At 47.6% G+C, this 13,538-nt stretch overlaps 1 protein-coding gene and 1 long non-coding RNA gene across 8 annotated transcripts in view; one reads left to right on the top strand and one right to left on the bottom strand.

Annotated features, from left to right (window-relative positions):
• Window positions 1-13,538, bottom strand: part of ITGB6 (integrin subunit beta 6) — a 201,106-nt gene that overhangs the window by 60,937 nt on the left and 126,631 nt on the right. For all 5 annotated transcript variants that reach the window (XM_068245647.1, XM_068245650.1, XM_068245648.1 and 2 more), the window contains 3 exons: window positions 8,901-9,066; window positions 5,138-5,299; window positions 3,272-3,367 (listed from right to left, as the gene is read on the bottom strand). In XM_068245647.1, the coding sequence (XP_068101748.1) occupies window positions 3,272-3,367; window positions 5,138-5,299; window positions 8,901-9,066 (424 nt within the window). The remainder of the gene's footprint in view (window positions 1-3,271; window positions 3,368-5,137; window positions 5,300-8,900; window positions 9,067-13,538) is intronic.
• Window positions 1-13,538, top strand: part of LOC137525017 (uncharacterized) — a 189,245-nt gene that overhangs the window by 14,152 nt on the left and 161,555 nt on the right. For 2 of the 3 annotated variants that reach the window (XR_011022841.1, XR_011022840.1), the window contains exon 1: window positions 7,253-7,322. The exons of the other annotated variant lie outside the window; for it this stretch is intronic. This is a non-coding gene — a long non-coding RNA (uncharacterized lncRNA). Of the gene's footprint in view, window positions 1-7,252; window positions 7,323-13,538 lie in introns of those variants that run through there. 3 annotated transcript variants of the gene reach the window in all.

The following is a 13,538-nucleotide window of genomic DNA, read 5'->3' on the forward strand; positions in this document are numbered from 1 at the left end:
TAGCTAGACACTAGGGTAGAATGAGCTGTATTCTTCTATCTCTCTTTGTTGGCTCTGTATCTAGGCACAGGCCATCCAGACAAAGATCTGGGCACCAACAAGCATACAGGGAGCAACACTGCATGCTCTGTATGCACAGTATATTCTTGCCTTTTAGTGTATTTCTGCATTATAGTCTCTACTCTTGTAGAGACTAAATGCGCTAAACCCGACCTGCAACCTGCTTTCTGGTATCTGAATCTGGTACCCGACCCGATGCAGGCCTCTAGCCTGTGCAGTAGAGCGGACCCATTCGGGCTCGGCTATTTCGGCTCTGGATCCCATAGAGCCTTCCTAGTCATCTCTCAGTGCCCTCGGTCCACTGCTGTCCCCTGTGAAAGTTATTCAACCAACTGTTTAATTACAGCTTCGGGAGTCCTTGTGAAGGCTTGAGAATTATTTGCATTGAGTTCTTCAAGACAAGCGGGTCCGTAAGGCCATTGCGCGAAGGCGCTCTCATTTATGTGTAGTACAAATGTACACATCTTCAGAAGCCTTCCGAACACTCATGAAGGCGCGGTCTTTCACTTTTTTTTAGGTTTGCTTTATATTTGCTTTAAAGGATTTGCAAAGGTGAAAAAATAAACGTAGCTTTACTTACATGAGTCTTCTTCCAGCCCCTAGTAGTCTCCCTGTTCCCTCACTGCAGCGAATGTGCCCACGTCATTGGGAGCATACCGCGTCTGCTACAGTGATGTGGACGCGTTTGCAAGGTGCTCGCATGCTCAGAAGTTGCTGACCCTTCAGAGTCTGCCAGCGGTACCCAGGAGAAGACCAGAACTGCGGTGAAGGACCAGGTAGACTTCTAGGGGCTGGAAGGAGCCCCAGGTAAGTAGTTACATTTATTTTTTTCACCTTGCAACCCATTTAAAGGGATGCAGGTACTCTCTCAAGGCCTGTACCCAATATGCAATTTTCTGACAATCTGCAATTTTTTGAGAGATGAGTGATCGTTTCCATGATCTCACGCAGTTGGTGCAGGCACAAACATGAGAACGAGGTGCGGCGACAACGACCATCATGGTGGATCAAATCTTTAAGATCCCTGAAGACTCCCGTGTAAAGTGCCATGATCGCTTGAACTCTCGTTAGTGCCCATCGTGTACCGGCAGGAAAATGGATTGGGAAATGCTCGTAGCCGCGGGGCGTCGCTGGGGTCCATCTTCCTGCCTCGTGAGGTGAATATTCAGGTTCAGTCCTGTGGGACTGGAACAGAGATCCTCTGTCACGCAGACAAGCTACTTCACATATTGAAGGTCTACTTCTACAATTTTCTTTTGTCTTTTGTGGCAAACTACTGTGTGAGTCATGCAAAATGTAAAATACAGTCATGATACAAGGCTTGCCTACACCTAGAAACAGCAGTGGTTGAATAATGTGTCTTCAGCTTTCCTTCTTTTGTCTTGTATGGAGCACAAAGATCACAAAGAGAGGAAATATAGTTCATTATGCACTGATTTCAGTTTAAACCTATTTTCCTTGTCTGAGGAAAAATATCATTAATCAAAGGGTAATTGAATTCCACATATTAAATCACTGTGGAGGCTGGACTCAGCAGAGCAGCACACACACCAATATCTCCAGCTACCTTTGGAAGAAATAACCCAGACAAAAAAAAATTGCTAAGTTATGTTACCGGTAATTTATAAATGTATCCTCTATAGTGACAGCTATGGCTTTGATGAATGGAAGCTATCATCCCCTCAAAGATGAAAATGTTCTGTGTTATCAGACAAGTCTAGTACATTTCTGCAGATTTACAGTAATTCTGCTGTTTGCTCATTTATGCGAAGGCTGAAATGTTTTCATCTGCTGTAGAGTGGAGATGGTTCCACGGTGTACATGAAAAAAAGGCACCTCGAAAAAAGGGCGCGGGGGATTGCTGCTAGTAGAATATCGCTAACATTAGCGATATGCTACTGCTGAATTCCGATAGTAAAGTATCCATAATGTTTACCAATATTTTACTACTTTCACACAGAACCCTCCCTCTACTGATGCCTAACCCTAATACCGCCCTGGTGGTGTCTAATCCTAAGACGTCCCCTGGTTTTGCCTAACCCTAAGACACCTCCTGGTGGTGCCTAACCCGAAGATTCCCGGTGGTGGTTCCTAGCCCTAAGACCCCCCCAATGGTGCCTAACCCTAAGGCTTCCCTGGTGGTGCCAAACCCTAAGAACCTCCCTGGTGGTGCTTAACCCTAACCCCATCCAAAGTGCCACCTAACCCCCTTCTAAACATTAAATCCCCCTCAGCCACAAAGCAAAGAAGGTACATTTCGGCACGTGATTAGTGGCAAAATCGGGCATCCCTGGGTGCTAAAATTTGCCTCCTTTGCTGCATATCGCGGGCAATTATAAAAGCCATAATTTCACCGCCGTGCACTTAAAATTCCATTCTTTGCCGCAGATTGCAGCTCTTATAATAGGCATCTATGGCTGTGCCGTTTTTTCCATAGGGGCTCCTGCGCCATTTTTTCTGGATTCGGGTGTCACAAACTTTTGGTCCCTAAGCAAAGTACACACACAATAGATGACACTCTACCAAGGCAGCCATTAAAGAGTACCCAAATCTTGGTTCCTAAGAAGATTCCTCTGAATCCTATAGAGGCTTCTCACACCATTCTCCAGTCCCCCAATTGCCAAGCCCAGACAAACTGAAGATTAATGACAAGGGCTTGTTGGATTGAAGATCAGGGTCGCGCCCCTCTTCAGGCACAAGTGCGGCCATACTTTTGCCTGTGTGAGTATGGAAGCGCCTGCACAGCCGTATGACCCGGGTGTAAGTATGGAAGTGCCTGCGCAGCCGTAGGACCCGGGTGTGAGTATGGAAGCGCCTGCGCAGCCGTATGACCCGGGTGTGAGTATGGAAGTGCCTGCGCAGCCGTATGACCCGGGTGTGAGTATGGAAGCGCCTGCGCAGCCGTATGACCCGGGCGTGAGTATGGCAGCGCCTGCGCAGCCGTATGACCCGGGCGTGAGTATGGCAGCGCCTGCGCAGCCGTATGACCCGGGCGTGAGTATGGCAGCGCCTGCGCAGCCGTATGAGTGGATCTGTGCTACTGCACAGACATGATCAAGGCTTTACTCCCTATTGCCCAATAGGGCACTGATGTTATTGATGGGTGTTGGGTAGTGATGAACGAACATCCATGGACCATTTGTAAATGTTCAGGAACCAAACATTTGGGGCGGACCCCATTGACTTGTAATAATAAAAGATCATGTCTTACCTGATAGAGAGGAACTTGAAGTTTGGTAACAGCGAAAATCAGAAGAATATTATTCTCCACTAGCTTCTCGATCAGCTGACCCAGTGTTGGATATTCCTAAAAAAAAAAAGACACCACAGCTTATTGTGCATCCTGGTGTCAACTTATAACTCACCTACTGTCTGTAAACACAGGAGCCTAAACTCCGCATATGAGGGGGAGCACAGGAGAGGGGGGACCTGAGGAGACAGAGGAAGGAAAGAATTTGGTTCCCCCCTCCACACGTCCCTTGTGCTGCCAGTTTGGCCAGGCCCCATACGGGAGTAGGGAAGGGGTAGATGATACATTCTCGTGGCTTGTGCCTCTCAACAAGCCTTGGCCCAGTAACTGCTGACCAGCGCAGGGAGTCATGTAAATATTTAGGAAGGGCATAACACCTCTTAGCTGCTTGAGGACCACAGGCTTGCGCCCCCCCCCCACAGCACACTGCAGCTTTAACAATGTGCTGCATGGCCATACAACTTAGCACACAAATGAATCTGCCCTCCTTTTCTTGCCACCAACAGAGCTTTTTGTTGGTGGCATCTGATTTCTGCTGCCATTTTTTTAATAAAAAGGTTCATTTTTTTTATTATTTATCCCTCCCTCCTCCCCAAAACCCAATCCCTACAATCGCCTCTCATAGGCATGAGCCTATGAGATAGATCACTTTGTGAGCCTCTCCTGGGGTCAACTCAGTGACAGAGCTGTCCCCCGTACAGCGCTGCACTAGATTTCAGCACTGTACAAGTTATTCTGGCGTTTGTTTGTTTTTTTATAGCTTGCAGCTTCGATCGTGGCTAGCTCAGTGGGGATGTGTGATCCCTGCTAATGTCTGCCCCCAGGACTTGACGCCAATCGGCGTTAGGCGGCCCTGGAGAGCCACTCTGCGGCCGCCGATCGGCGTTAGGCGGTTGCAGAGTGGTTAAATTGCATCAGAGATGGACTGCAGCGGACCTGAACTCAGAACTTCCTCTCTGCTCTAAAAGATACGCCACAGCATAATAACCTTTAAAGGAAAACATATCTTTGGTACTGCTGATACAAATCTGCAGTGTGTCCACTTCCTGCTTTCATGAAAGCAAACATATTGTTAACATCCTTCGCTTTCAAATGAGCTTATTTGCCTTATCTGCTGTGGCAGTCAGATGACAAAGGGGAGAGATCAAATTACAACATGTGATTAGACACAAATGAGGGGGGATTAGACAGGCTAAACTCTCTAAATACATACAGGGTGCATTCCTCTATGTTTTCCTTCTGTCCTGTGGAAGAGTTCAGGTCCACTTTAAGATGTAATGGAGTCCGTGTGATCCTTTTGGTGAGCTGAAGTGAAGAGAGGTCAAAGGAGGTGGCAGGAGGGTCCCTTGACACCCACTAGGCCCCAAGCACTTGCCTAGGTTGCCTGGTGGATGATCCTGCTCTGAATTGCTTTCACGGCACCCATGTCTGTACAGTCCGGATATATCCGGGGCTAGCATCGTAATAGCACACTAGTGCTTTTCTTCCAAACATTGGATTGTTTTATTCTGGGCACAATGTTTGGTCATTCACCAGGGTTTGTAGCCTACCATTTGGCTTGTAGTTTACAACAGTGCTGGCAGCACATTATCAGGATTCTCAATACAATCTGACTGGCAATTATAGCTGTCTTGGTAATGTATAAAGATGGTAAAGTTATGCCTGTAGAACATCAGTGTGAGAGTTCTCATTACCCTGAGTCGGGATTTATTGTTTACATTATACACAATTTGAATGAAGTTCCTGGAGCTGCACAATCTTGGTGTAGTCATTCTCTTTACTTCTATCTGATCACACTATGAATGATATGAAGGGGATGGCAGGTACCTGGACAGTTGACATGTAGTATTCGTTATTGCTGTCCAGATGGCACAGACTGTCATTGGGTATTACAATCCCGGCCAGCTTGCTGTCCATGCCGTAGTGAGAGTCAGCGTCTGTCACAAACACTAGCAGATGTAGAGACCCGTTCCGCCATCCAATTCTGTCCTGGAATTTTCAAGAACAGACCTTTGCTTAATTCTGTACAATATATCAAGAAGAGGACAACTAGAGATTTTTTTTTTCTTATAGATTTCACCAGTGTCGGGCTGGGAGCTGGAAAAGCTGAGGAAATCCACTTGCTGGCCAAGCAGCAGTAATCAGGTATTGCTGCTCACAGTGAAGACTTGCTGAAGGTTTCTATTGGGAGTGATAACACAGGGTTACTGCTGTTTGGCCAGCAAGTGGCTTTCCTCAGTTTTTCCGCCTACCAGTCCGACACTGGAGTTCACTGCATTTATACATTTATGGTAACCCTCTGTGACATGGGCAGGACACAGCACAAAATAAACCCATTGCGGGCAACATGTCAGCACAAAATAAACGCATTGCGGGCAAACATGACTGCACAAAATAAACACATTGCAGGCAAACATGTCAGTACAAAATAAACGCATTGCGGGCAAACATGTCAGTACAAAATAAACGCATTGCGGGCAACATGTCAGCACACAATAAACGCACTGCGGGCAAACATGTCAGCACAAAATAAACGCAATGGGGGCAAACATGTCAGCACAAAATAAACGCAATGGGGGCAAACATGTCAGCACAAAAACGCAATGGGGGCAAACATGTCAGCACAAAAACGCAATGGTGGCAAACATGTCAGCACAAAAACGCAATGGGGGCAAACATGTCAGCACAAAAACGCAATGGGGGCAAACATGTCAGCACAAAAACGCAATGGGGGCACATTTCACCTGGGAAAAAAAAGCATGTACTCACCTGACAGAAGTCCTCTCACACAGCCGGCCTCTGGTGTGTGTGCAGCTCCTCCGGACGATCCTCCTTCAATCTCCCACTCTCCTCTCACAGGCAGAGCGGGGCTACGGCAAGATGGCGTCCGGAGGCGGAGCCCTGTACTGAAGACACAAATAGTCTCCAGTACAGGGCTCCGCCTCCGGACGCCATCTTCCCGTAGCCCCGCTCTGCCTGTGCCTGCCGGAGCACAATGCAGGCTGCTGGAGCGGGGCTGCGGGGAATGAACTGGCACAGCGTCTATGAGACGCTGCGGCTAGTTCATGTATGGTGACCAGAGTCCCGAGGCCGGGACGTCCCGCTGCTGAAAGCGGGACGTTTCCCGGGACCTCATGCAGCCTGGGACAGCGCCCCCCGAAGGCGGGACGCGTCCCGGGTAAAGCAGGACATATGGTCACCGTAGCAAAATGCAAGCAGATTTTGAAACGCTTTTTCTTATTTTTCTGTAGCGTTTCACCTAGCATTTTGCGGTTTTGTGAAGCGTTTTTGGTGTAGTAGATTTCATATATTTTTACAGTAAAGCTGTTACTGAACAGCTTCTGTAACAAAAACGCCTGCAAAACCGCTCTGAACTGCCGTTTTTCAGAGTGGTTTGCGTTTTTCCTATACTTTACATTGGAGGCAGAAACGCCTCCGCAATCCAAAAATTGCCTCACCCCGGGAGTATGCGTTTCAGCAAAACGCCTCCCGTTCTGGTGTGACCCACCCCATTGAGATACATTGACCAAGCGTATCCGCAGCCGCAAGCGGCTGCAGAAACGCTCAAAAAGCCGCTCGGTGTGAACCACCCCATTGAGATACATTGACCAAGCGTATCCGCGGCTGCAGAAACGCTCAAAAAGCCGCTCAGTGTGCACCAGCCCGAAAAGTGAATAGCACATGGGCACTACTGCGGTCGCACACTCTGCATCTCCTATTGCTATGCAACAGGTTCTCAGCATCTAGAGTCTGCAATGAGATAGCTTTGTAATGTATATATAAAACAGACAACCCCCAAAATAAACATTTGGTATTCTTACTTTGGTATATAGATATAATTATTGAAGATCTGGATATACAAGCCTAATATTCTATAGAGAGGACACACATTCCCCCAGCATGCCTCCTGCACTTTCTGTGGCAGGTGGAACTAATGTACCTGCTTGTTGTTGGGGAACTCTTCTTAGTTGCACTGTCCCTGTTAGAGAGAAAAGCTGTCATTTCATTACAGGTATGATTTCTCTATTTCTGAGTTTTAGCCTGTAAATTGTACTTGTTACTCCTCTCCCTGATATCTCCTATGGTAGAGTGAGAGCAGTGCAGTCACAGAACAGCTCCCATAATACACATGGCAGTGCTGTTAGGAGAATACATGTGCAGACATGATGAGCACATGCATACTATGCTGATTGTTGTTATCTGGGTTAAGGCTGCAATGGATTTGCATAGCTGGTATTTTTGAGTGATATAATGTTTTATGTATGATTTTACTTAGTCCCACTCTCACTGTCATAGTTATAAGCCGCAATCTACATTTCATGATAGATTGTTTGACCCTAAAGGGACTCTGAGCAGTGCCATAAAAATGAAATTTGGACTTACCTGGGGCCTCCTCCATTCCCCCAGCATCCTTTGCTCCCACTGATGTTGCGTGTGTGCCCACCAGGCCCGTCATTATGCCGGTTGCCGTAAGCATCCTGCGCATGCGCGGTTTCGTTTTTAGAGAACCACGCAGGACGCTTACGGTGACCGGCCTGATGGCGCGCATGTGCGACTTCAGCCAAAGTTGCCAAATTAACACGGAAAGGAGCAAGAGGATGCCAGGGGACCTCGCAGGCTACGGGTGGCTAGAAGATGCCTGAGGTAAGTTCAGATTTTATTTTTATGGTACTGTTCACGGTCCCTTTATAGGACAACTGAAGGGAAGAGAATATGGAGGCTGCCATATTTACTTCCTTTTAACCACCCTGGAGTTCTATTAAGATCGCCAGGGCGGCTGCGGGAGGGTTTTTTTTAAATTAAAAAAAAACTATTTCATGCAGCCAACTGAAAGTTGGCTGCATGAAAGCCCACTAGATGGCGCTCCGGAGGCGTTCTTCTGATCGCCTCCGGCGGCCAAAAGTAACACGGAAGGCCGCAATGAGCGGCCTTCCGTGTTTTGCTTACTTCGTCGCCATGGCGACGAGCGGAGTGACGTCATGGACGTCAGCCGACGTCCTGACGTCAGCCGCCTCCGATCCAGCCCTTAGCGCTGGCCGGAACTATTTGTTCCGGCTGCGCAGGGCTCAGGCGGCTGGGGGGACCCTCTTTCGCCGCTGCTCGCGGCGGATCGCCGCAGAGCGGCGGCGATCAGGCAGCACACGCGGCTGGCAAAGTGCCGGCTGCGTGTGCTGCTTTTTATTTCGTAAAAATCGGCCCAGCAGGGCCTGAGCGGCAGCCATCGGCGGGGATGGACGAGCTGAGCTCGTCCATACCGCTAAGATGGTTAAATAATACCAGTTGCTTTGCCATCCTGCTGATCTATTTGACTGCACTAGTGTCTGAATCACACAACTGAAACAAGCAAGCAGTTAATCTTGCTACATTTGACAATAATGTCAGAAACACCTGATATGCTGCATGCTTGTTCAGGGTCTACGGCTAGAAGTATTAGAGGGCAGAGGACCAGGACTGCCAGGCAACTGGCATTGCTTTAAAAGGAAATAAATATGGCTGACTCCGTATTCCTCTCACTTCAGTTGTTTTGTAATAAACACCCGGCCTCTGCCCACCCCTGTCACACTATGGAGGTTATTGTGTCACAGCTTACTTTGCAGACAGCTGCTTGCATGATTGCATCAAATCCTCCTTCTGGAGTGTCGATATTTCCTGATATTCTCTGTTTCTTCACGCTCTCATTAAAATCGGTGGTATTGTGGGTGAGGGGCAAAACGTGCTTGTATCCAAAGGCTGGCAAACAGTTAACAGATATTGAACTGTAAATTAAAAAAAAAAATTAATAGCATTTTAAGTGTACATGTAACACAAATTAAGGAAACTTAGATACTTGTACTCTGTAAACCTGTGTATAATCCAGAGGCTTCCCCTGTCTCCCCTTCAAGCCAGAGATGGATTAAAGAGAACCTGAGGTGGTTCTTAGGAGGGCAGATGAGACACAAAGGCTTGTTCTCTGCCTCCTGACATGATCTGTGTCCCCCACACCGCTGCTCTCTGTCCCTTACCCCCCCCCCCCCCCCCCCCCGACATTATTTGTCACCATCTCGGAGGTAAACACAGGGAGAGGCATTCATTGTTCAAAACGTTCCTACAGGGTTTCCAGAGCTGCCGTTGGGCAGCTCTCTCTCCCTGGCCACGCCCCCTGCTCCCCTACCTCCCTGCACGCTGGAAATAAGTCTCTCTTTCCAGCGTCTTGACCCAGAGGTCCCAAAAGTGAAAGTGGGCCATTGCGGCCCACAGGAGCGGTGGTTTTTCCACTACCTGATCCGCTCAACCCCCCACATCAGGTAGCCTACTTTTTTTTTTTTTTTATGAGCCCACCTCTCTTTAACCACTTTGTCCTCCTTGCACGCGCACTCCCGGCCGCGGATTCGTTAGCCCAGGAATCAATGAATCGGGCTATGGTGCCTGATCACTGATTCCTCTCCCCCGCAGAAAAAGCGACAGCTTCTCTCGGAAGCTTCGCTTTTTCTGACTCCTATGTCCCTCTAAGGCTCAACACACACCATACAATCTTGGTTGTTCAATCTTACCACTTTCATGCTGTATAAGAGTTTATCCAATCAATCATTCAAGGTAGTTTCAATCTGTTGGCCCTTATACTACATAGATTTGGTAAATCTGTACAACCAAGATTGTATGGTGTGTGTTGAGCTTAAGCGTACGCTTAGAGTGACGTCATGCCATCTTGTGGCCAAAAAATAAAACTACATCTAAAAGTAAAAAAAAATTACAATACACAAATATTTCCCCAAATCAAACACTATTTACATCCCACCCTCCCAAAAATACCCACATAAAATCTTTAATAAAAAAAACAAAAAAAATTACAATAAAAAAAAAACCACAAATATTTACCTAAGGGTCTAAACTTTTTAAATATCTATGTAAAGATGAAATATTTCTATCTGTATACAGTGGAGGAAATAATTATTTGACCCCTCACTGATTTTGTAAGTTTGTCCAATGACAAAGAAATGAAAAGTCTCAGAACAGTATCATTTCAATGGTAGGTTTATTTTAACAGTGGCAGATAGCACATCTAAAGGAAAATCGAAAAAATAACCTTAAATAAAAGATAGCAACTGATTTGCATTTCATTGAGTGAAATAAGTTTTTGAACCCCTACCAACCACTAAGGCCCGGTTCACACTTGCGGTTGTTTGCCAAACGGACCGGATGACCTGACCGGATCCGGACCGGATCCGGATCGGAACCGTACGGTTCTGATCCGGATCCGATCCGGATCCGGTCAGGTTGCATCAGGTGTTCATCAGGATGCGATCCGGATCCGTTTGGCAAAAGTAACGTAAAAACAAAAAAAAAGTTGGGGTCTGGGAGGTCAGCAGAAGGGGGACCTGTGGAATCAGGCCCTCTGCTGTTTAGCACTCACCTCCACCTGCGACATGCTGCCAACATCTCCGGATCCGGATCCAGCTGTGCTGCTCCACTCCAAAATGCTTGCCCACGTGTCCCCATCCAATATCGCCGCAACAATCCGCATAGGAAGTGGGGTAGAACATCCGGATTTCTCAGCCAGTGTGTTGTGCGCTCTCCGGTTCCCATTGGTTTGTATTGGCCGGATGGTGCAGTCCGGCTCCGCCCCGGATACGGCTGCCGGAGGAGCCGGATCAAAAAATAGCGCATGTTGGAACGGAGGCCGGAGTCCGGATCCGGCCCGGATCCGGTCCGGCTCCGGTCCGGCAGAACGGACGCATGTGAACGGACGCATAGGCTTTCATTGCTATGCCGTGCGTCCGTTCCGTCCGTTCTGCAAGCGGTGCGGCTCCGGCACGGCGATTCCGGACGGCCACCGCTAATGTGAACCGGGCCTAAGAGTTCTGGCTCCCACAGAGTGGTTAGACACTTCTACTCAATTAGTCACCCTCATGAAGGACACCTGTCTTAACTAGTCACCTGTATAAAAGACACCTGTCCACAGAATCAATCAATCAAGCAGACTCCAAACTCTCCAACATGGGAAAGACCAAAGAGCTGTCCAAGGATGTCAGAGACAAAATTGTAGACCTGCACAAGGCTGGAATGGGCTACAAAACCATTAGCAAGAAGCTGGGAGGGAAGGTGACAACTGTTGGTGTGATTGTTCGAAAATGGAAGGAGCACAAAATGACCATCAATCGACCTCACTCTGGGGCTCCACGCAAGATCTCACCTCGTGGGGTGTCAATGGTTCTGAGAAAGGTGAAAAAGCATCCTAGAACTACACGGGAGGAGTTAGTGAATGACCTCAAATTAGCAGGAACCACAGTCACCAAGAAAACCATTGGAAACACATTACACCGCAATGGATTAAAATCCTGCAGGGCTCGCAAGGTCCCCCTGCTCAAGAAGGCACATGTGCAGGCCTGTCTGAAGTTTGCCAATGAACACCTGAATGATTCTGTGAGTGACTGGGAGAAGGTGCTGTGGTCTGATGAGACCAAAATAGAGCTCTTTGGCATTAACTCAACTCGCTGTGTTTGGAGGAAGAAAAATGCTGCCTATGACCCCCAAAACGCCGTCCCCACCGTCAAGCATGGGGGTGGAAACATTTTGCTTTGGAGGTGTTTTTCTGCTAAGGGCACAGGACAACTTAATCGCATTAACGGGAAAATAGACGGAGCCATGTATCGTTAAATCCTGAACGACAACCTCCTTCCCTCTGCCAGGAAACTGAAAATGGGTCGTGGATGGGTGTTCCAGCATGACAATGACCCAAAACATACAGCAAAGGCAACAAAGGAGTGGCTCAAGAAGAAGCACATTAACCACCCTGGCGTTCTGATTAAATCGCCAGGGTGGCTGCGGGAGGGTTTTTTTTAAATAAAAAAAAAACTATTTCATGCAGCCAACTGAAAGTTGGCTGCATGAAAGCCCACTAGAGGGCGCTCCGGAGGCGATCTTCCGATCGCCTCCGGCGCCCAGAATAAACAAGGAAGGCCGCAATGAGCGGCCTTCCTTGTTTCGCTTATATCGTCGCCATAGCGACGAGCGGAGTGACGTCATCGACGTCAGCCGACGTCCTGACGTCAGCCGCCTCCGATCCAGCCCTTAGCGCTGGCCGGAACTTTTTGTTACGGCTACGCTGGGCTCAGGCGGCTAGGGGGACCCTCTTTCGCCGCTGCTCGCGGCGAATCGCCGCAGAGCGGCGGCGATCAGGCAGCACACGCGGCTGGCAAAGTGCCGGCTGCGTGTGCTGCTTTTTATTTCGTTAAAATCGGCCCAGCAGGGCCTGAGCGGCAGCCGCTGGCGGTGTTGGACGAGCTGAGCTCGTCCAGACCGCTCAGCTGGTTGTCATGGAGTGGCCTAGTCAGTCTCCGGACCTTAATCCAATAGAAAACCTATGGAGGGAGCTCAGGCTCAGAGTTGCACAGAGACCGCCTCGAAACCTTAGGGATTTAGAGATGATCTGCAAAGAGGAGTGGACCAACATTCCTCCTAAAATGTGTGCAAACTTGGTCATCAATTACAAGAAACGTTTGACCTCTGTGCTTGCAAACAAGGGTTTTTCCACTAAGTATTAAGTCTTTTATTGTTAGAGGGTTCAAAAACTTATTTCACTCAATGAAATGCAAATCAGTTGCTATCTTTTATTTAAGGTTATTTTTTTTGATTTTCCTTTTGATGTACTATCTGCCACTGTTAAAATAAACCTACCATTGAAATGATACTGTTCTGAGACTTTTTATTTCTTTGTCATTGGACAAACTTACAAAATCAGTGAGGGGTCAAATAATTATTTCCTCCACTGTATGTTATGGCCGGAACCCGAAGTGTGGCCACTTCGCGTTTCTAACATTGGCCGCTGCGCTGCGGCCACTTCGCACATTGGCCGGCCAGAACGCAAAGTGGCCACACTTCGGGCTCTGGTCGTAAAACACTCTCTCTCGCTCTCGCTCTCTCTCTCTTTTTATAAGCTTGTAAATAGTGATGAATGCAAAACGGAAAAAATGCTCTTTTATTTCCAAATAAAATATTGTCGCCATACATTGTGATAGGGACATAATTTAAATGGTGAAATAACTGTGACGAATGGGCAAATACAATACGTGGGTTTTAATTATGGAGGCATGTATTATTTTAAAACTATAATGGCTGAAAACTGAGAAATAATGAATTTTTTCAGTTTTTTTCTTATTCTTACTGTTAAAATGCATTTACAGTAAGGTAGCTCTTAGCAAAATGTACCCCCCAAAGAAAGCCTAATTGGTGGTGGAAAAAACAAGATATA

Source organism: Hyperolius riggenbachi, chromosome 7, assembly GCF_040937935.1.
Source record: "Hyperolius riggenbachi isolate aHypRig1 chromosome 7, aHypRig1.pri, whole genome shotgun sequence".
Classification (NCBI taxonomy): domain Eukaryota; kingdom Metazoa; phylum Chordata; class Amphibia; order Anura; family Hyperoliidae; genus Hyperolius; species Hyperolius riggenbachi.